The sequence below is a fragment of the Erpetoichthys calabaricus genome, chromosome 7 (assembly GCF_900747795.2).
Source record: "Erpetoichthys calabaricus chromosome 7, fErpCal1.3, whole genome shotgun sequence".
NCBI lineage: Eukaryota > Metazoa > Chordata > Cladistia > Polypteriformes > Polypteridae > Erpetoichthys > Erpetoichthys calabaricus.
Window position 1 is genome coordinate 119041429 of NC_041400.2, and position 24813 is coordinate 119066241.

General features: G+C 38.8%; 1 protein-coding gene across 1 annotated transcript in view; it reads right to left on the reverse strand.

Moving 5' to 3' along the window:
- chd1 (chromodomain helicase DNA binding protein 1) overlaps positions 1-24454 on the reverse strand; it is a 236842-nt gene extending 212388 nt beyond the window's left edge. Inside the window, exons 1-2 of the mRNA XM_051929867.1 lie at positions 24252-24454; positions 22139-22337 (exon numbers count right to left, since the gene is read on the reverse strand). Coding sequence (XP_051785827.1) covers positions 22139-22191 — 53 coding nt within the window. The 5' untranslated portion in view covers positions 22192-22337; positions 24252-24454. The remainder of the gene's footprint in view (positions 1-22138; positions 22338-24251) is intronic.
- Positions 24455-24813: the final 359 nt, after the last annotated feature.

Here is a 24813-nt window from a genome sequence, read left to right on the forward strand (position 1 = left end):
CACACTACATGGAGGTAGAAAAAAAAAAAAAGAACATCCATGAAATCCATTGAACCTTCTGTAGACGTTTTTAATCAAATTGTGGTGGGACATTCATCGGGAAAGCGTATATTTGAACTTTAATTTCCCTATGGGATTAAAGTTTATCTAATCTAATCTAATAAAGCCATTTCTAAAGCTCTTGAGTATTTCCAGGAGCACAGTGGCCTCAATAATTGTGAAAGGTAATGTTATCATTCATTAAAGATATTCTAATAACTTAATTATTTTAATAACATTAACTAATCTGTTTTTAATCTAAACATTCAAGTATTGGGTGTTTGTTTAACTTAAACATAAAGCTGGTCTTGAGCTTTCTTGTATCAAAAATACAGCTGCTAATAGCTACTGTCAAAAGTTTGGACACACCCAGAAATTTTTGTTCTTGATAGAAATTGATACTTAATCAAGATACCATTACATTAATTTTAAAATACAGCCGATACTACTGTTGCTAATGGCTATTATTGCCTGAAATAAAAAAATTTATTCATCGCATACAATTACAGAGCCTCATTTTCAGCAGCCATTACTTACAGTTAGGTCCATAAATATTTGGACAGAGACAACCTTTTTTCTAATTTTGGTTCTGTACATTACCACAAAGAATTTTAAATGAAACAACTCAGATGCAGTTGAAGTGCAGACTTTCAGCTTTAATTCAGTGGGGTGAACAAAACGACTGCATAAAAATGTGAGGCAACTAAAGCATTTTTTGAACACAATCCCTTCATTTCAGGGGCTCAAAAGTAATTGGACAAATTAAATAACTGGAAATAAAATGTTCATTTCTAATACTTGGTTGAAAACCCTTTGCTGGCAATGACAGCCTGAAGTCTTGAACTCATGGACATCACCAGATGCTGGGTTTCCTCCTTTTTAATGCTCTGCCAGGCCTTTACTGCAGCGGCTTTCAGTTGCTGTTTGTTTGTGGGCCTTTCTGTCTGAAGTTTAGTCTTCAACAAGTGAAATGCAGCTCAATTGGGTTAAGATCAGATGACTGACTTGGCCATTCAAGAATTTTCCACTTCTTTGCTTTAATAAACTCCTGGGTTCTTTGGCTGTATGTTTTGGGTCATTGTCCATCTGTATCATGAAACGCCGCCCAATCAATTTGACTGCATTTAGCTGGATTTGAGCAGACAGTATGTCTCTGAACACCTCAGAATTCATTCGGCTGCTTCTGTCCTGTGTCACATCATCAAAAAACACTAGTGTCCCAGTGCCACTGGCAGCCATGCACGCCCAAGCCATCACACTGCCTCCACCGTGTTTTACAGATGATGTGGTATGCTTTGGATAATGAGCTGTTCCACGCCTTCTCCATACTTTTTTCTTGCCATCATTCTGGTAGAGGTTAATCTTGGTTTCATCTGTCCAAAGAATGTTTTTCCAGAACTGTGCTGGCTTTTTTAGATGTTCTTTAGCAAAGTCCAATCTAGCCTTTCTATTCTTGAGGCTTATGAGTGGCTTGCACCTTGCAGTGCACCCTCTGTATTTACTTTCATGCAGTCTTCTCTTTATGGTAGGCTTGAATATCGATACGCCTACCCCCTGGAGAGTGTTGTTCACTTGGTTGGCTGTTGTGAAGGGGTTTCTCTTCACCATGGAAATGATTCTGCGATCATCCACCACTGTTGTCTTCCGTGGACGTCCAGGTCTTTTTGCATTGCTGTGTTCACCAGTGCTTGCTTGCTTTCTCAGGATGTACCAAACTGTAGATTGTGCCACTCGTAATATTGTAGCAATTTCTCGGATGGGTTTTTTCTGTTTTCGCAGCTTAAGGATGGCTTCTTTCACCTGCATGGAGAGCTCCTTTGACCGCATGTTGTCTGTTCACAGCAAAATCTTCAACATGCAAGCACCACACCTCAAATCAACTCCAGGCCTTTTATCTGCTTAATTGATAATGACATAACGACGGACTTGCCCACACCTGCCCATGAAATAGCCTTTGAGTCAATTGTCCAATTACTTTTGAGCCCCTGAAATGAAGGGATTGTGTTAAAAAAATGCTTTAGTTGCCTCACATTTTTATGCAATCGTTTTGTTCACCCCACTGAATTAAAGCTGAAAGTCTGCACTTCAACTGCATCGGAGTTGTTTCATTTAAAATTCATTGTGGTAATGTACAGAACCAAAATTAGAAAAAAGTTGTCTCTGTCCAAATATTTATGGACCTAACTAAGTGTTCATGGTCGACTATCTTAGCCCATTCTTTAGTCATTTTAAATGCCAGCTGATTATTGGAGAAACGTTTGTAATTCCATTAGTACCACTGAAACCTGTTATGTTCCATTGTGTTGGGAAAAATTCAGTTCTTTCAAAAGTGGTCAAAATGAAACAACTCTCAAAAAAATTGTCAGTCTGTAGGTTTTTTGCAAAATGAAAAATCACTCCATGAGATGAAATTGCCAGCTGAAGAATTCAAACAAAGGTGTCTATTACAGTATCAAGAAAAAATAAACTACATCTAACTAGAACAGATAAAGAAGGTAAAGGGCCAGGTGCACAACTGCAAGATTAGTACATAAGAGAGTCTGTAGTTAGAGAAACAAATAACTTACAGGTCCTCAGCTGGCTTCTCCGCTAAATGCACATCAAAAATCAGTGTCACTTGCAACAGAGAAGACTCCTCTGGGATGCTGAGCATAATACACATTTCCAGTCACCTTCTGTCCAATGTCAGTGTTCTTTTGCACACTTTAACTTCTTTTTATTTGCCAGTTTCAAGTAAGCATTTTTCTTTGAAATTCTGCCTCGAAGGCCGTCATCCCAAAATCATATTTTCACCGATTCTGACAACACTGGTATTTGCCATGTATTTAAAGACAAAGTCAACTAAAGAACTGGAAGGCATTTGTTTCTCAAATTACAGATGTCCTTATCCTCTTATGCAGTTCATCATCTTGGTCTTCAACCTCTTTTTCTATACTGGTTAGATCCAGTTTGCCCTCTTCTATCTAGACAGTAATAAACACCTTTGTATGAAATCTTCACTTTCTTGGCAATCTGTCACACAGAAAAGCCTTCATTCTGCAACAAAAACAACAGACTGGCATGTTTCTTGAGAAAGCGGTTTCATTTTTGAACTCAGAACAGGTTTCAGTAGTGCAAAAGCAATTAGAAAGGTTTCTCTAATAACCAATTAGCACATAAGCATTACGAAGGATAAACTAAGGGAGTTTACCACTAGGACAATGTAGGAATTACTGTTGGAAATGATACTTTGCAGCCATATATTAAGCCAAATAAACTGTAAACCAGTCATTTCAAGCAGTAATGGCCATAATACACACTAACAATACCTCAGCTGCACTTTAAAATCAATTCTATTCCATCTGAACTAGTGTGGTGCTGAAGTGTCACCCGTTACATGGCTACACTCAGGTCCTAATCTGGGATCCTGAGTTGGTTTGTCAAGTGGTGGGGGCAGCAATGCACTGTATCAGCGTGTGCTCCGAACCTCCTCCTCCTTTATGATATCTAGATAAAAAAAAAAGTATGAATTTCTATCAAAAATATTTCTGAACAGTAATGTTGACTCAAAGCACACAAAGCAATTTATCATTGCTAACGTGAATCATCAGGCTACATTTTAGCACCTTAACCATCCAGTATGAAATATTAAAGGTAAAAATAACCAAATATAACAGCGCAGTCTGCCTTGAGGAGAAGTCTATAAATGGTAATTCTAGCAATCCAACTTTTAGTTTCAACTACTGATTGTCTTTTAAATTCAGCTCACTCAATGGAGCACATCCTAAAAACTGTTAGCATATGTCATTTTTAAAACACAACATAAATTACATTAGAAATAATATAGTACAGCCCCCCAAAGTTAATCCAATTGAACCCCAGCATGTCCTTTAAGCAAATTAAATTCTCAACTGAAACCCTTCACCTGCATCCTTGAACCAGAACCCACAGACTTTTTTAAAAGAAGTCTCCGCTGTCCTTGCTGATATTGTACTTGACATAATTAACTCCTCATTAGATACTGGTGGTCCTCCCAGACTGTCTATAAACTGCTGTTGTTAAATCCATGCTCCTGAAAAACAATCTCGATTCCTCTCTCTTTGACAATTTTAGACCAATTTCTAACTCGACTTTAAGTAAAACTCCAGAAAAAGCAGTTATTAAGCAGCTTAATGATTATTTGAATGAGCATTATACAGTATTCTTGATAAGTTTCAGTCAGGTTTTAGAACAAACCATAGTACAGAAACTGTACTTGTGAAGGCAGTAAATTATTTGTGGGTTAATATGGAGGGAGGCCATATACCTGTTCTTGTTCTCTTAAACTTAAGCACAGCAATTGACACCATAGAACCAGTGGTCTTAAAAATCACCTTAGGCAATGGGTGGGCCTCTCTGGCAGCGTCTTAAATCAGTTTCAGTCTTACTTAACATGCAGAAGATCATTTGTTAGTTGTGGCGATTGTACTTTGGTGATGCAGGATATTGTATATGGTAGGGATTCACCGATATGGGAATTTTGGGCCAATGCCGATATTCGATAATGTACTTATCTGCCGATACCGATGCCGATATACATATTTATAAGATACAGAGAAAAATGAGACTTGATCTGTCTGGACAAGAATTACAAAGTGAACATTTATTTGTATAACAATTTTGCACACCACATTCAATCATTAAAAACAAATGATATCTGCCACATTTGGCTGGCTACCTGTTGGTTATATGGGAAACAGTTTTGCAGGTTGTTGCTTTAAATAACACTTCTCTTTCTTTTTGATGGAACAAATACAACAATAATCGAAAAAAATTAAAACTGAAAAAAAATGGTAAAACGTACAATGACAATGAAATAAGCAATACCACTTATGAATAACTTTTGCAGATTATTTACAATCATTAAAATGGCTTCTGCTCAACCACATTTGGCTGGCTATCTGATCCTTTGTTTTACAGTCTGCAGTATTAAATACCACATAACTTTTTTCTTTCTTTTTGATGGAATAAATCTAACCAATCTACAGTATAATTTTAAAAAACAGAAACGCATACAACAGTAAAGAAATAAATAACTTTTTTTCTGGAGGATTATCATTCTTTTCTATTTTTTAAGCATGATGGGGAGGTTTTTCTTAACGAACAAGAGCATTTCTGCCTTGTCGCAGGAAATTCTGTTTCTCTTTTCGTTGATCACATTAGAAGCCAAACCGAATAATCTCTCACTATCCACGCTAGTACATCGGGGTGACAGGAACTTGCATGCTACTTTGGCAATGGTAGGAAACCGACTCCAGTTGTTGTTCCAGTATTTCAGTGGATTTTCATTCCTCAGGATTGGTGCTTCAGAAAGAAATCCCTCCCTTGCCAAGTAGCATGCATACATATACAGTATTATATTCTGTGTCATCTTTCATATCTAAAAGATAGATCTGCATTTTGGTTTTTACCAGGGCTGTCATATTAAAATTAGAATCCTTACAATAAAAATAAGTATATGGCATTTGAATTGAATGCATGTCTGTATTGTATTTGCTGTTTTTTGAAACATTTTATTATTAATATTTTTGCTTTTCACTGTAGATCAGGGGTGCCCACACTTTTTCGGCTTGCGAGCTACTTTTAAAATGACCAGGTCGAAATGATCTACCTACATTAAAAATGCTATATTATATATATATATATATATATATATATATATATATACACACACACACACACACACACACATACTGAGTATACTTTATACATAAAATATATGTTGTCGTACCTTGCATAACTGAATAACCCTTATGGCACAATAACAATTCAATACATTTATGGTCACTACAGTATTTGGATTTAATAATCTTCATATGGGAAAAGGCTGACTCGCATAAATAAGTACAGCCGAATAATACAGTCAAGGAGGTAGCACATTTCCTCATGTTTGGGTACTTTTTCTCTGTAAGTTCCAAAACTGTCCATGAGCCCCAGACTTCAGCTGAATGTGAAAAATGATGGCTCTCCGATTAACTGCAATTTTAGTTCCCTCTCCTTTCTCTTTCCCGGATCGCTTTCGCCTTTCAGAAGGAAGTTAGTTTCGTAGTTTTTATGAACAGTTCGAAAGTGCCTTTCCACATTTTCCTTCTTTGGAATAGCAATGATAGATTGACAGATCAGACAAACGCACTTTAATTGTGACATTGTGAGAAAAAAAAACACTCTTCCAATTCCACATTCGGCCCATACCCTCCCCCAAACAATTTTTTTTAAATCCCTTGTTTAGTTTTGCAGTGGCTCGCGCGTTTGATCGTTGAGTGCGGGATAATCAATGTGTTAGGAAAAAAGAGATCCGAGACTGGCCGCCCTGTATGTTAATCAAGTGGCAAATGCCATAGGGAGGATATATGATAGACCAGTGGTTCTCAAACTGTGGGGCGGGTCCCCCATGGGGGTGCAAAGTAACAAAAAGGGGGGCACGAAGATGTGAAAAAAAAAGAAAACAATCGAAAATATGAAAAATACATCTATTGAAAACAAAACAAATTAACTTAAACTTAAATGTCGATAAAAGTTAAGTAGGTATAATAAAATATGCATCTATGATATATCATTAATTAAAAAAGAACAAAATTGGTATTAGTGGGCTCCTTTCAAAAAAATGTTAGGGGGGCGCAATTAAAACTTACGAAAACTTGGGTCGCAAATACTTAAAGGTTGAGAAACGCTGTGATAGACTAACGTTTAAAAAAAAACTTTTTTGAATGCAACACTATCTACCTGCACTACCTTTGCGATTTACCGGTTGATCGCGATCGATGCATTGGGCTGCTGTAGATCATGATCTGCATACAAGTTGCTCATTATTGCTTAAGAGACTCGGGTGAAAACAGTGGCTTCCATGAACGTGATTGGCTCTCCCACAAAAAGCAACGCAAAGAGAAATAAGACACGAACCGCACTGGCACTTTCTAAAGACAATGTTCAAAAGAAAAACAAACAAAATTGTCAGTGATTGCTCAAACAAAGTAAATGCAGTCATTTTTTTCTTTTTTTCCCTAGAGGCCAGAGGACATTATATTCCTGTGTCTATTTTTTACAGTAAATAAACTGAAGCATTGTGACCATTTAAGTGTTTTACAAATGAAACAAGTGTATTAAATGTTACTTTGTTGAGGTCTTTTAAGTATTTTGTGTATTATAATCAATTATTAGCAGACAGCATTTTTCAAAGTAACAAAAAAATGTAAAACGAGTTTGTGTTTATTTATGAAACTATTCAGTTAACACGCACCGAACAAAAATATGAAGCAAAGAAGCATAGGCTATAGTTGGCTCAGTCACATGATGAAAACTAGCGATCTTTAAAATGGGTGTGTTTAACACAGAAGATGCTGACCATTTAACTAATGACTAATAACAATATGGGTTAACAATTTAGAAACACGTATAGGCTGATCCTAAAAAGTTATGTGCAGAAACAGATCTGTAAAATCCCACAATAGTGTCCAGCACGTCTTACATAACATGAAGCCAAAGTTAGTGCGAGGTAAAACCAACAACCTCTCTTATACATTCGATTGCCGTTTTTCTTTCTTGCCAAGATTTTTTATACATTCAAATTATGTTAGAATAGTGATATTCGATCTGACAGCCCTAGTTATTTACTTAAAACAATGTTGTAAAAATCTCCACAGAGCTTTTTTTTTTACTGGCATCTGTTGTCATCTGCCTGTTTTCCAGAGGCATCAATGTGTTCTCTTCAAGAATTTCGTTGTACATTTCGAAAAGCGTGCATGCCACCTCGTCATTTATCTTGGCCCTTTTCTGTTGTGGACCATCTATCTGTGATTCAGTCGTTTGCATTTCGTTCAATGCAAGTTCCATCTGAGCTTGCAACATTTTGAGTGCCAGTGATTTTACATCTGCATCGAAATATCGGTCTTTGTATCTCGGATCTACAGTAGTGGCAACACAGTACATGGATTCTGTGTAAATCTCAATGAAATGATTGTTTACAGCCTCCAAGAGAGCACTTTTACTGGTTTTGACTCAGAAGTCAGTATGAGCGTTTTTAGTCAACAGTCATTTTAAAGCATTAACTGAGGGAATAACGTTAGAAGCCAAGGCTTCAGACTGGCAAATTTCTTTTGTCAGTTGTTCAAATGGAGCAAGGAGTGTAATTATGTTCTCGATCAAACCCCACTGATTAGGCGTTAGAGTTGCACTTAACTCAAACTCGGAGGCATAAGCCCCAAGGGCTCTTTTCTGCTCCAGCAAGCTTTGCAGCATACAGAATGTGCTGCTCCATCTAGTCGAAACGTCTTGCGGAAGCATTTTCGGCTGCATTCCAAGTTCAGGTTGTATTGTTTTGAGACGCGAGTTGGCTAATTGTGAATGCTTAAAGTGACCGACTATTTTTCTGCCGATCGCTATTGTATCCGAGACACTGCTCTGGGATAGTACGCCATCGTTCACGGCAAGCTGTAAAGTATGAGCTATACATGGCAAACTTGGGATCCCGCATTCCTCCATAGCCTTTACAATGTTGCGTGCATTGTCTCATAATACTACATGGACATTCTCTTTGGGTATTTTCCATGTTTCAAACATTCTTTTGAACGCCACAGAGAGTGCAGCACCCGAGTGTGATCCAGAGCATTCTTGGGTGTGCAAGATTGTTTTCTGCAATTCAAACTTGCGGTCGATCCACTGAGCAGTTAAACTAAGCATACTAATAGCACTCATATCAGATGTCCATATATCAAGGGTAAAGTTTATGGCTGTGACATCTTCAGCAAGGAGTTTGTGCACATGACTTTACACAATCTTATGTAACTCTGGAAGCGCTATGTGAGAAAAATAACGGCGACTGGGTATCTGGTAACGGGGCTCAAGATGCTCAAGCAGCATTCAAAATCTTGTATCTTCTACAACAGAAAATGGCTGATCGTCCAGAGCAGGGGTAGGCAACGTCGGTCCTGGAGTGCCACAGTATGTGCAGGTTTTTGTTCCAACCCAGTTCCTTAACGAGAACTCAATTATTGCTGATGAAGCACATATTGCTTAAGTGACATTTTAATGCTTCATTTTAGTGGTCTCGCTTGTTAAGGTTCTTCAACCTTAATTGCTTATTTCAATCTTAAACTGCTGCATTCAGTGTTTTAATTGCTCCTTATTAGCAATAAGATGTAAAACAGGGGTAGGCAATGTCGGTCCTGGTGAGCCGCAGTGGCTACAGGTTTTCATTCAACCCAATTGCTTAATTAGAAACCAATCATTGCCAATCTCAGACCTTATTTAATTTTATGGCTTGTTAGTCTGTGCAATGTAAGGCTTTTATATCGTAGATTTTTTTCCTTTCCAAGGATATCATCCAAATGATTTGAAGCCTAAAACAGATCATTTTCAGTCTGTCACATTTTTCTATTAAGTGTTTTATTAAATCAAACCGTGCATGATGAACACACACAGATGTAATTGGAAAAAAGCTAGCTGGAGAACTGCTGGCTGCTTTGTCTTTTACATCTTATTGCTAATAAGGAGCAATTAAAACACTGACCACTAAAATGAAGCATTAAAATGTCACTTAAGCAATATGTGCTTCATCAGCAATAATTGAGTTCTTGTTAAGGAACTGGGTTGGAACAAAAACCTGCACATACTGTGGCACTCCAGGACCGACGTTGCCTACCCCTGGTCCAGAGCAATAAATTCCATCACCTTTGCAGTAATTGTTTGAGCTTTAGGGTTATCTTTATCAAATTTCTTTGATTTTTCAAGTAACTGATCAACAAGTTGAGCAACTACAGTTTTTGATTTTGTGCGCGATGGGACAGGATTCTCCTCTTTTGCTCTGAGGAATTCTGTATATTTGTCAGGATGGCGTGTCTTCAAGTGTGTAATTAAGTTGGTGGTATTGAAATTTCACACTTTGGTCCCTCCACGCAAAACATTAGTCGAACAAGTGTTGCAAATGGCATATTTTATGTCGCTCTCACTCACTTTGAAAAACTTCCACACCGCTGACATTTTAGCACAGTAGCCCAGGTCGCCTAAACGTCTGGCACATCCGGAACACAGTGAATGCGTCATCAATATTGGTTCGAATTATCGGTCCAATGCTGATAAAATTATTTTAACCCATTATCTGCCGATACAGATATAAATCCGGTATTATCGTGCATCCCTAGTATATGCTGTACCACAAGGATCCATTCTGGGTCTGCTGTGCTTTTCAATTGACATACTTCCATCAAGCCAGATTATTTCAAAGCACAAGGTGAGCTACCACAGCTATAGAGACGACACAGACCATTAATCTAAAGTGCCTAATGACCCCAGTGTGCTCTTAGTTCTCTGATCCAATGCCTGATCCAGTATTTCTGAATGGATGAGTAGTAACTTTCTCAGACTAAATAAGGAAAAAACAGAAATCTTGGTGATTGGCAAACATGGATATAGTGAGGGCATTAAATAACACAATCCCTTATGTTTAAAATAAAGGTGGAGGTAAAGAATTTAGGAGTTAGCATCATTTCTGATCTAAACTTTAAATCACGTTAACCAGATTACGAGATTTAACACTAGAATCCCTGAAGCCTACAAATAAAGTCGTAATGGTGGGCCACCTTAAATTCTTTCACACCTCCTCATCAGCGTCTTTGTTTTGCAAATGTGTCAATCAGCACAAACAGCCTGCTATCCCATCCCCCACCAATGCAGCTGAAGCGAGACGCAAAGTTCTCAGAGCTCAAGTCTGTTTATCTGGCTGGGAAGTGCCTGGAGTTGTATATTGTAAATAATATAGCGTTATATGGAATACATACATTTCATGTGTGTTCTAGGTCTACAACAATCTGGATAAATGTAGGATGACAGGAAATGTGAGGCAAGAAATATTGAACACATAACTAAAACAAACACTTTTCCTGTTATAGTAAAAATTTATAAAATGTTGACGTGAAATGTATAAGGTGTAAAGAGTGAAGTTCAAATATCAAACACTTTCACAGAAGGTATAACAAAACAAGTGCAACTTTAGTCAAGAACATAAGCAAAGAAAAAAATTATTCAATTTACACGTTGTTGTGAAAATCTAAAAACCCAAGTCCAAATATCAATTGCATGGCTGGTGTAGAGGTAACAATGGACACATCTAAATCAACAGGCTACAGGTTCGATCCCGGGTCTTCCCCGCATTTACTGTTATTGATGGATGGATGGATAGATACTTTATTAATCCCAATGGGAAATTCACATTCTCCAGCAGCAGCATACTGATACAATAAACAATATTAAATTAAAGATTGATAATAATGCAGGTAAAAAACAGACAATAACTTTGTATAATGTTAAATGTTAACGTTTAACTCCCCAGGTGGAATTGAAGAGTCGCATAGTTTGGGGGAGGAACGATCTCCTCAATCTGTCAGTGGAGCAGGACAGTGACAGCAGTCTGTCGCTGAAGCTGCTCTTCTGTCTGGAGATGATACTATTTAGTGGATGCAGTGGATTCTCCATAATTGATAGGAGCCTGCTGAGCTACGAGTAGTATGATAGTAGTAGTATAGTAGTTATGAGTAGTGAGAGGATGTTATTATTACTATTATATAATAAAAATCATTTTTGAGTCTGTAACAACTGTTGTAAATTTTTGCTACTTTAAAAGTTACCATTTTTTTTTCTTCAGTTTTATTCTCTTAGTCATGTTCACATGGTACAATGAACTTGCCTCTCCCTCTGTGAGTTGATGGTGTTTATCTCTTTTCTTTTCACAAGAGCAGCGATGACCACAGCTGGCACGGTGTTCGATGCCTGGTCAGAATTACTTGTTGTACCAGCAATCTTACGATCAGACTATCGTGGAATTTGTGCTTTGACACAAAGACACCCATGCAGAATGTACAAAAATGACAGATTTGCATGTGCATGTGAAATGCTACTCCTTATTAAGGAAAAGATCCTAGTCGTCCCACGGGAGAAAGACTTTCCAAGACTGAAGTCATAAAGCTGTTACTGGACAAAGGCAGAACTATAACAGACAACTTCATGTCACTTTCACTGGCTAATAAATTGCTGCACTGCAACACAACTCTGCTTGGCACTATAAAGTGGGACAGGAACTTCCACCTGCAGCTAAAGTCACTTCAGTATGTGTGCACTTCTCCACACTAGTGTTTAGATCTGGCAGCGCCATGCTGACTGCATTCCCAGTAACATGAAGATTGGGCAAGATTGAGAAAAAAAAAAAAGTTCAAATGACAGTTTTCAAATAATTGCATTTTCCTGCATGGATGTGTGTGTGCATGCATGAGAGATGCAGAGACAGATTTTATATCATTCAAGTGGTTACTGAAATATAAAATAAACACTTTTGCAAAAGTATAACAAGTGAGCTTTTATCTATACTAATAAAAGGCAAAGCCCTCACTCACTGACTCCCTCATCACTAATTCTCCAACTTCCCGTGTAGGTAGAAGGCTGAAATTTGGCAGGCTCATTCCTTACAGATTACTTACAACAGTTAAGCAGGTTTCATTTTGAAATTCTACGCATAACGGTCATAAATGAATCCTACTTACGTACACATATACGTCCATAGCCTGCAACGCGGTCGCCGTGTGAGGCGGGATTGCGTCCTGCGTCCCCCGGCCTCCCACGTAGTTGGCTGCCTGCCTATATTGCGTCCCCCATCCCCAAGCCTCCCACATAGTTGGCTGCCTGCCTATTTTACACGTTTGGAGAACTGCCAATGTCTCTTAAACATCTTAGATTCACAGGTGACGATTTGAGTAGTGGACACTTTGATGTTTATGAATGTTTCAACTCTCAAAAGCTGGATGCGAAGTTATCGATAAAACAGGTTGTATGCTTACAGCGCTTGACAGGTGCCGAATGTCACTTCAACACAACAAGTCTTGCAAATACTAACGTAATTGAAACAAACCATGAAACTCAAACCAATTATGACAGCAGCAATCCAAGCTGTGAGAAAAACAGTAAAAAGGAGTCGTGTCAGACGTCATGGTATATTTTCTGATGCAGCTAGACGGAAACAACTACGTGACGCTGCCGCCAAATACTCGCAGAAAAATCCACAAGTTAATAGACACACTGTCGCTAAATATCGCAGGCAAATCCACAAGTTAATAGAGACGCTGCCGCTAAATATTTGCACGCAAATCCACAAGTTAATGGAGCTTCTGTTTCTCAGTACAATCCCAATAATAAAAAGCAACTCATACGAAAACAACAGGTTTGGCTCAAAAAAGACGATTGCGGATTTGCGTGCAGCCACCGAAACTTTGTAACGGCACGAGACTTCAGGTCACGTGTCTGCAAAAGAACCTAATTGAGGCAACTATTTTTACTGGCAGTGGCTCAGGGGTGAGAGTTTTTATTCCTCGCATCCCCGTTATACCCTCTGAGCTCACATTTCAATTCAAACGCCTCCAATTTCCAGTAAGGCTCTGCTTCACAATGACAATTAATAAGTCTCAGGGACAAACCCTACAAAAGGTTGGCATTGATTTGAGGCAAGATTGCTTTTCACATGGCCAACTGTACGTTGCATGCTCAAGAGTAAGCTCAGCGCACAGCTTGGTCATATTACAACCGGAGGGCCGAACTGACAACGTTGTATACAAAGAGATCCTTAACAAATAATTATTTGTATATTTTCCCTCAGTTTAAAAATGTTTACTTTTCTTCTTAATAACAATTTTAAGGCAGTACTTCGCAGCTGCAAAGCGCGGGTATTTTGCTAGTTCAAGAATAAAACTGAATTAAAAAAAAAAAAAATTCAAGTAACAGGATACCAAGACATGATTCACCAGCGTTTGTGTGTCTGCTTATAACCCTTCAGCAATATCTTTTACAAGTAGCAAAACTTTACACCAGCTGTTACAGACTCAAATCAAATCCATGTGTGTATTATATTACAGTTATAACAACAGCTCACAACTCAAAACAGACAATGTGGGGAAGATCTGGGATCAAACCCGCGACCTCTTGATTTAGAAGCAGCCACTTTTACCTCTAACCCAGCCATGTGACATATTGACAGAAATGTATAAATTGAATAATTTATTTTTCTTTGGTTATATTCTTGAATAAAGTTGCACTTGTTTTGTTATACCTTTTGTTAAAGTATTTTTTTGATATTTGAACTTCAGTCTTCACACATTATACATTTCACGTCAACATTTTATCAGTTATACAGGAAATAAGTTTTAGTTATGTGTTCAACATTTCTTGCCTTGCATTTCCTGTCATCTTATATTTATCCAGATTATTGTAGAAATGGAACACACATGAAATGTATGTATTCCAAATAACGTTATTTTATTTTCCCTATACAACTCAAGGCACTTCCCACCCAGATAAACAGACTTGAGCTCTGAGAACTTTGCATCTCACTTCAGCTGCATTGGTGGAGGATGAGATAGCAGACTGCTTGCTGCCTGTGCTGATTCACAAATTTGCAAAGACGCTGATGATCTACTTTTTTCGTAGGCTTCAGGGATTCTCGTGTTAAAAAATACAGCAAAAGATAGACCTCTTATAACTTTACAAGACGCTGAAAAATTAATTCACATTTTTGTTTTTTGTTGACTAGATTACTGTAATGCACTCCTAACAGGACTACATAAGAAAGACAAATCGATTACAATTAGTGTAGAATGCAGCAGCCATAGTGTTATCTAGAAAAAGAAAATCTGGACACACCTCACCAGTTTTAGCTTTGTTACTGGTTACACCACCACCGCCTGATTAAGGCACCATGCAGCCCCCTGAGATGATGGTATGAAGGTGGGTGTCTCATCTATCAACAAGACCAACATCATCAGTATCCTATCATATGATGTATGAAAACAAAGAGGATGGATTTAGGAACATTTAAGTTAGGTAGAATGCCAGGTTGAACGGAGTGGTATTTTAACCTTGGAGCCCCAACAGATTGTTTTTTTCCCCTCCAGCCTAACTGGAGATTTCTTTTCCGCCCTCCCAGAAATTTTATCTTATTTTGTTGTTACTTATTCTTTAATATTACTACCTTATCTTGATCATTTCTCTTTTCTTGTAACTTTCTCTTTATCGCCTTGTAAAGCACTTTGAGCTATACTGCTGTATGAAAATGTGCTATATAAATAAATGTTGTTGTTTAAGATTGGGTTTAAAGGCAGTAGTGATGCCGCTGTGGCTTTTTTATGTTTATTAAAGCAGTTACAAACATCAAATAACATTAAACATAAGAATTTACACAACTAAAAAAAAAAGATATTTTTTCAAAAGGCTAGAAATAAAAATTTGAAATAGTATATGTGAAATAGGAAATTTTAACACAATTTACATTTAGCCAGTAAATTTAGCCAGTCTATTTTACAAACACCAACTGCTGTAACAAAATAATTGCTTCCTATTTCAACTCCATGACCCTGACTCCACAGCCCTGGCCTTGCCGCAGTTTGTACAGACTGGCACAAGCTGCAACCACATAGTTTAATCGTTTGTACCAACTCCTGAAAAGCTGTTTTGCTGAAAGCATCTTTCAAGCTTGTACATGAAGAAAACAATGAATGCAACATATTCAGGACGAATATACACCCCTGAAACATTGAACTAACCTGTAATTGAAGAGTATTTCTGTTTAAGTACTGGTGACATGCAAATGAAAGCTGTATTGGGCAGGTCATATTATAGTATTTGTTGATCTACCCATCCTCTAAACCAGCTTATCCATGGCAGGGACAACAGGAGCCTATCCTAGCATGCAACTGGTGCAGGCAAGAACCACCTCTGAACATGGTACCATGGTGAACACACACACCACACACACACACACACACACACACGCACACAACCACCGCCTCCCATAACCCCAACCCCCAAGGGGACAATTTAACAATGCCAATTCACCTAACTCATCTTTGGTCTATGTAAGGAAGCCACAACAACCCACATGCAAATGCCACACAGAGACCAACCGGGATGCGCCTCTCAGACTCCTTTCTATGAGACAGCGGCACTACCAAATATTTACATTTATTGTGGCTTTAAAATTAAGGAAAAAAATACCCTTTATTTGAGCCTTACTTTATTGACATAGTGCACACATTGTGGGGAGCAGACCCCCACAGCCACTCCATAAACCCTACCAAATGTCACTAATACCTCAAGTTCACATTTACCAAGTTTTTTGTGTTCTCTCATGATTTGAGGATATAGGCTTTGCTCAGGAACACTGCTAAATTTGTATGGTGCTTTGGTTATGAAAATTCCAAATTGGCCACTTTTAGGACATACATGATGACTGATGAGAGGTGATGAGGAGTGGCTAAAAGTGCGTACATGAGCGCATAGTTTTAAATTCACTTGAGATTTATTAAAGAACTTGGAGTGGCACCTAAAGTATGTATGAATTTATAAATCCGATTTTTTTCCTGCATACACAGTGTTTGCCTTTCTAATGTAAGCAAAATTTTAGTATGGAATCTAAGCAATGTTTTACTGTATACATAAGGTCCCTAGGATTTTGTGACAACTGAAAGGTCAATTAAAATTTTCTCAATAATTAGGTATTACTGTAAGTTTTTAACCAGCTAATGTCGATATGTATCTTATAATTGCAAATGTCTGTAAAGTAACAAAGGTATTTAATAACAAACCAGAGGAGAGGAGCAAACACGAGGGCAGACATCCTGGTGGGTGTCGGGGCCTGGACATTTGTTAAGCCCTGGACTGTAGCACTTCTGCCACACCAGTAAATGCTGCCGTAAGAGAACCCAGGCACACCCGGAGTGCTTCAGTGTGCCCATGCAGCACTTCCGCCACACTAAGAAGTACTGCAGGAAGACCATCAACAAGCACCTGGAGTGCATCCGGGTACAATATAAAAAGGGGCCACCTCACTCCATTCTAGGAGCCGGAGTCGGGAGGTGGAGGACAGAGCTTGCGAAAGGAGGAGTAAAGGCGGCAGAAGAGAGAAAAGGAGAAAGAATAGAGGGAAAAGAAGAAAAGGACTGAGCTATTTGTCATGATTTGTGCACTGTGTGCTGTGCAGAAAAGAAATGAAAAAGCATGAGCTTTTGCAAGTGTGCCTCTGGTATGTGTCTGTCTGTGTCGGGTTGGGTGGCTGGCACGCCCCCATAGAGTTGTCACAAGCGTGTATATGATGTACCAACACATTTGAAGTGGTTAGAACTTTTCATGAAACCTGTGGGTAGGTCTTGCAAATACAGTGTCAGTCAGGGCCAAAAAGAAGGAGACACACATCATCACAGAGTTCTCTTGGTAAAGTTCAAACTTTCTTTAAATGTAGTGAACTAACAAATGTTACTTTTTTTTTTTTTTTTAAACCAGATTATAGTTTTTCAGAATTTGGTTAAAATAACTAGTCACACACAATTCAAAAAAAGATTGACTTTGCATACATACTTAAACATTTACTACAAGGCTTTACTCATTAGCAAATTAAAGCACTGATTGTACGCCAAAAAACTAAACCTAACATAGCCAGTTATACCACCTACAAAAAACAAACATCCTTCCAAGATCTAATGACATCCTAAATGGTGGCCCTGCTGTCTGTGGATCCATTATCTTGCCCACCTAAACTACTGTAATTAAAGTGTCACAAGAGCCAGACCTCAGTCCCAAAAAGTCCCTGGTGGAAAGCAAGACCCAACCTTGGGCAGTGCACCAGTAAGGACATTCCACAGAAACACTTATTTATATGGGGACACTTTAGTGTCATGACTTTACCCAACACAAATATCTCTGGAATGACACGAACATAAGATCCACACTGAAAGAATTCACTGTTCAATTTTAAACCTAATCACTGTGCTACCATGTTGTCATTTTTTAATCTTTAATCTTTAGTGCTTAGACGTCAGGCTTTTTGACACATTGTGTTTGTAACAATATTTACAAACAAAAAAAAAAAAAAATCATGGTAACTGTATAATATGGTCTTAAAATAATGTTAGTGACTGACTAGTGAATACTACATTAATAAATACCCAGTTAAAAAATTAGTCAATTGTTAAAAGATTATTATTGAAAATTATTTTTAAAACTACTGTGTTTGTACTGCAGCAAAATTAAAAATTGTCACTTTGGTTAAAAATGTGTGTGTGTGTATATGTGTGTGTATATATATATATATATATATATATATATATATATATATATATATATATATATATATATATACATACACACACACATATATACATACATATATACATACACACATATATATACACATACAGTAATCCCTCGCTATATCGCGCTTCGACTTTCGCAGCTTCACTCTATCGTGGATTTTATATGTAAGCATATTTAAATATACAGTGGGGCAAAAAAGTATTTAGTTAGCCACCAATTGTGCAATTTCTCCCACTTAAAAAGATGAGAGAGGCCTGTAATTTTCATCATAGGTATACCCCAACTATGAGAGACAAAATGAGAAAAAAAAATCCAGAAAATCACATTGTCTGATTTTTGAAGAACTTATTTGCAAATTATGGTGGAAAAAAAGTATTTGGTCAATAACAAAAGTTCATCTCAATACTTTGTTATAGACCCTTTGTTGGCAATGACAGAGGTCAAATGTTTTCTGTAAGTCTTCACAAGGTTTTCACACACTGTTGCTGGTATTTTGGCCCATTCCTCCATGCAGATCTCCTCTAGAGCAGTGATGTTTTGGGGCTATCGCTGGGCAACACGGACTTTCAACTCCCTCCAAAGATTTTCTATGGGGTTGAGATCTGGAGACTGGCTAGGCCACTCCAGGACCTTGAAATGCTTCTTACGAAGCCACTCCTTCATTACCCGGGCGGTGTGTTTGGGATCATTGTCATGCTGAAAGACCCAGCCACGTTTCATCTTCAATGCCCTTGCTGAAGGAGGTTTTCACTCAAAATCTGACGATACATGACCCCATTCATTCTTTCCTTTACACAGATCAGTCGTCCTGGTCCCTTTGCAGAAAAACAGCCCCAAAGCATGATGTTTCCACCCCCATGCTTTACAGCAGGTATGGTGTTCTTTGGATGCAACTCAGCATTCTTTCTCCTCCAAACACGACGAGTAGAGTTTTTTTCATCTGACCATATGACATTCTCCCAATCCTCTTCTGGATCATCCAAATGCTCTCTAGCAAACTTCAGACGGGCCTGCACATGTACTGGCTTAAGCAGGGGGACACGTCTGGCACTGCAGGATTTGAGTCCCTGGCGGCATAGTATGTTACTGATGGTAGCCTTTGTAACTTTTGTCCCAGCTCTCTGCAGGTCATTCACTAGGTCCCCCCGTGTGCTTCTGGGATTTTTGCTCACCGTTCTTGTGATCATTTTGACCCCACGGGGTGAGATCTTGCGTGGAGCCCCAGATCAAGGGAGATTACCAATGGTCTTATATGTCTTCCATTTTCTAATAATTGCTCCCACAGTTGATTTCTTCACACCAAGCTGCTTACCTATTGCAGATTCAGTCTTCCCAGCCTGGTGCAGGTCTACAATTCTGTTTCTGGTGTCCTTTGACAGCTCTTTGGTCTTGGCCATAGTGGAGTTTGGAGTGTGACTGTTTGAGGTTGTGGACAGGTGTCTTTTATATTGATAACGAGTTCAAACAGGTGTCATTAATACAGGTAACGAGTGGAGGACAGAGGAGCCTCTTACAGAAGAAGTTACAGGTCTGTGAGAGCCAGAAATCTTGCTTGTTTGTAGATGACCAAATACTTATTTTCCACCATAATTTGCAAATAAATTCTTTAAAAATCAGACAATGTGATTTTCTGGATTTTTTTTCTCATTTTGTCTCTCATAGTTGAGGTATACCTATGATGAAAATTACAGGCCTCTCTCATCTTTTTAAGTGGGAGAACTTGCACAATTGGTGGCTGACTAAATACTTTTTTTGCCCCACTGTATATCGCGGATTTTTTGCTGGTTCGCGGATTTCTGCGGACAATGGGTCTTTTAATTTCTGGCACATGCTTCCTCAGTTGGTTTGCCCAGTTGATTTCATACAAGGGACACTATTGGCAGATGGCTGAGAAGCTACCCAACCAGAGTGCGTATTACGGATTAAATAAAACTCCTCAAACATATTGTGAGCACGGGGGCTGTTCGCACCCCTAGAGGATACAGCCGCTCCTCAAAAAACGCTGAAAGATTACCTTCCTTGCTGGGCTTACATGTGGCTGCTTTGTCAAGCGATATGCTTCCTGCACGGTGCTTTGCATACTTAAAAGATCAAACAGCACATACTGATTTTTGATTGTTTGCTTTTCTCTCTCTTGCTCTGACATTCTCTGCTCCTGACGGAGGGGGTGTGAGCAGGGGGGCTGTTCGCACCCCTAGACCATACGGACGCTCCTCTAAAAAATGCTGAAAGACTACCTTCACATTGCTCCCTTCCTTGCAGCTAATTTGTCCGGCGGTGCTTCGCATACTTAAAAGCCAAACAACCCTATTGATTTTTGATTGTTTGCTTTTTTCTCTCTCTCTGACATTCTCTGCTCCTGACGCGCACTCCATTTGAAGAGGAAGATATGTTTGCATTCTTTTAATTGTGAGACGGAACTGTCATCTCTGTCTTTTTCAAAAGTTTAAACTGTGCTCCATGACAAGAGACAAATGTTTGTTTGCAGTGTTTGAATAAAGTTCCTGTCTCTCTATAACCTCCTGTGTTTCTGTGTAAATCTGTGACCCAAGCATGACAATATAAAAATAACCATATAAACATATGGTTTCTACTTCGCGGATTTTCACCTTTTGCGGGGGGTTCTGGAACGCAAAACCCGCGATCGAGGAGGGATTGCTGTATATATACATATACATACACACACACACTACATAAAACACACATATTTATTAACATGGTTGTCAGTTATACAGAAATATGCTAGCTTCTCACAAAACTTGAAAACAGTGAAACTGTCATTGGGCATGTCTTGCCAGGGTTCAACTTTGATGGTAGTTACAGGGCCATGCTAGACATTCTGAAATCTACTCCATAAGACTAATACAAGCTTGTATCACCTCTTAAGAAATAATACTTGGTTTTGGAGAGACATATTGACAAATTACTATAAACTATTAGCATTCTGTTGGATCAAATACATTTTTGCTAACCTTTGTGGCGATTAACAACAGTAAACGTATGTACTGCACAACATTTAATAAACTCTCCTCTTTTTCAATCTCACAAAACAAATCTAATGCCATATTTCTACTCTGCTACAAATAACCAATGGAAATTTTCTTTCATTTCTTTCTTTGTCATCCAATTACGTTTTTGCTCATTCAACATTAATGATAAAACATGATCGATTTTACTTTAGCTCTGAGAAATTACTGTCAAAATGCTGAGAACGGACAAAGCTTCACATATTTAATTTTGAAGTCTGTACTTCCATGCTTCTTGATTTCCGGATAATGCTCACACATGTTCCTGCTGATTTGTGCTGGGCTATAATAGACTTAAATCATACATGACTTTTTGTGTCTCACTAAAACAAAAAAGAAACGGATGCAAAGCAGCTTCTTTAGCATTTCCAAGATATTTCAAAACAGCAAATATGTGACTGTGTTTTACAGGGATTATTTACCTGTTTTATATTATTGGCAAGCACTATTGTTACCATGAACATTCCTTTCTATGTCACTTAAGATGTTTTGCCAAAAAAATAAATAAGAACGGCTCAAACATATGCAACTTTCCTCCCAGTGGTGCTATATTATAGTGAACAGGCTCTAAAAATGTTTTTTAACAAATGTATAATTCAAACTTTACAATCTTAAAACACACAACATTGGGAGTTTTATGAAAGAAACAAATTTGGCAAATTTATGTTAGCATGTAGATCAATCCTTCCCCTTTAAAAAGGTGTGTTTTTTTTTGTTTTTTTTTTTTAAACTTTGCCACTTTCCAAACAATCCGCAATTAAAGTATTTCTTAAACACACACTTTTTTATTATTATATACAAATATATATATATATATATATATATACACACACACACACACACATATATATATATATACATACACGCAAACAAACACATAAATATACACCAATATTAATGGCTTTAAAGGATAAACTGATCAGTCAGACTTAAGTTACCTAGAATCGCCACTGCTGTTGCTCACACTGTCCTCGTCACTGTGTCCATCCATTTCCAGGTTGGTCACAATAATGAAATAAAATTCTTCCCTTGCAGAAGGAAACTGATGTTATCTAAAAATCCAGCCTTCAGTAATTGATTTGATGTTCATTAAGTTGCTCCCTCTCCAATCTCAAAAATCCACAAGCGCCTATTTAACTGAAGAAAAAAAAAAAATTAGCAAATAATAAGCCTGCTGAGCACCTTACAAAACTAAACGTTTCAACGTCTACAACTTGAACCTTTAAGATGCGATGGTGCGTGTCTATGTTTCAAAACAAAATGTAACTGCTATTATACTACCTTTGAATAAGCAATAAAATGAAAAACTATTTAATAGAATGGAAAGGGTTGGACTGTTCAGTACCTGAAGAAACATTACAAAACTTGAGACTAATAAAAATTGGGAAAGATTAAGCGTGCTTTACTCGTGCAATATATAATAACGAAATAGATTAGAAATAAAAAAAAAAACGTTAAAACTAACTTTATCAGCATCCATTTGGCTGGTCAGTATTTTGAGTCTAAAAGCTGTTACAACCACGTTAGGTCATCAGTTCACTTTAGCTTAATATACAACATTCAAACCGTCGACTTTGATCACTGCACTGAAGAGCATGCGAGACAAACTTCGAATCGCTGTAAAGTTTGCAATCTTGTGGTGGGGTGGTTCACAGTTTCACTTTTAAACTCGCCTGTACTTCAGGCAGTATCAGGGAGCAGTGATTATGTACGTAGGCCGGTGACACTTTCCTGGCAGACGAGTTTGTATACACCACCCTGACAGGCTCTCACACACTTCCGAACTCCGTTCAGAGAATTCGAGCGAGTCACGACCAAGACAGGTGTAGACTCTTTGCTGAAGGTTTTATTTCCTGAAAATCGCAGCATTGCTCAACGGCCCAATACTTGCTTATACCATCACCGAAACCAAATTAATAGAAATACAAAGCATGCTTACACTGCACTGACAGATGATGCGACAATGCCGTTTATGGCTCACCGTCTGAACCACGCGCTGCATAACCCGTACTATCAGTACATTTTTCCACAAGAAACATTTCGATTGTGCTTTTACTCAACTAAAACATCCTCTACGTCTCCGATCTTTTGTTCCTTTCACTCGGTGGGTACTTTTCAGGTACAGATATAAAGCGCACCCACATGAAACAATATTAACATAAACTGCTAAAGGCTAAGTGACCAGGTGTAGTCAGTGTGAGAGAGCGATCTGCAGTCTTATTCCCCTTCTCTTGTCTCTTCCACCAATTACTCTCCCCCTCCCCCGTCGACTGCAAAGGCCCTGATCCGAGGCCTTGTAGCGTGTCTACTAGCCGTCTTCCAAGCGGCCTTTCCTGAACAAAGATCCTTGCAACATAGTCTCTCTCGTCGGCAGAATGCAAGTTGCCTGCCCCCTTTGGGGAACAGGACGAAAGTCCACAGTTCTGTATCCGTCTGCTCTGAAAGACCTCCGTCAAAACGGGGTGAGCTGCAGAGTTAAAGACGAGAAAATGGAAAACCAAGCGTTTTCGGTTTAGTCTGAAAAGGATTTCCACGGGAAGTTTGCCATGCACTCCCGGCTACAGTTTCGGCCCGCAGCCGACCGGCCACTGCACTGAATGCGAAACCTTGCCCACAAATATCTGCCGACCTCACTTTTAAACACCAAAACGCACGGACTGAGAATGAAGTCACATTTCATACATCCCTGTGTTCTTCAAGCGTCTTGCTCACTGGATATACTTTGACATCCTTCATAAGACACTTCTTTACAGAAAGTGTCTTTGAACAACTATAGTACTGGCGGGTCTCCGATACGCTACTGATGCAACGTGCAGTCTTCTGCTGAGGCCAACTGCTCCTCGAACCACCTTCTCTAATCGATTACTTTCTGTAACTCCGTGGAGTAAACAGGTCGGCGTCCTTGGCTCCTTTTTTAAGAACAATGTTCCTCGTTTCCTACGACAGGTCCCGTCGCGAAGCTCTACTTAACCCCTCACTTTAGCCTCCGGTTGGAATTTATCTGCTCACGCAAGCGAAAGGAAAGCTTCCACCTGCTAACAGCCCTCTTACCTTAAAACGTCCCAATTCCGTCAAAGTTATTCCAGGCCAAAAACCGAACTTTGTGAATCAACGCGCGAGTTGTTTGTATTGTAGATTAGTCGCGGGTCCTAGCTATCTGCCGGCCTCCGCCATGACGCCTCCAGCGAACTGTGTGGAAACCCCGGGCAGTGACGTCAGGGACTCGCGCTCGGCCACTCATTCACTTTACACACTCTCGCGTACACATTTGAGGCGGGAGGAGTTGGCACAATAAGACAGTCCTGGAAACAATCGTCGCTGCACACTTAGAAAAACCATTGGCTGCAGCAGCGTGGAGGCCATGTACATTGGATCCATTGGTGCCTTGGCTCATGTAAATGGGCCTTCCTCCTCGCTGGGATGTGCAGGAACCTAAAAGCGAAAGCAATGTTTCGGTTTTTAATCGCTGCTGTATCCTCGGAGACCTTCCGCATCAGAAAATCTACACACTACAGTATTATAGACGCATCGTTTTATACACATCCACTAGAGTATTTAGAAGTCGAGTCAACGCTGTTATTAGAAGGTAACTGTCAATGCCTTTTACGTTTCT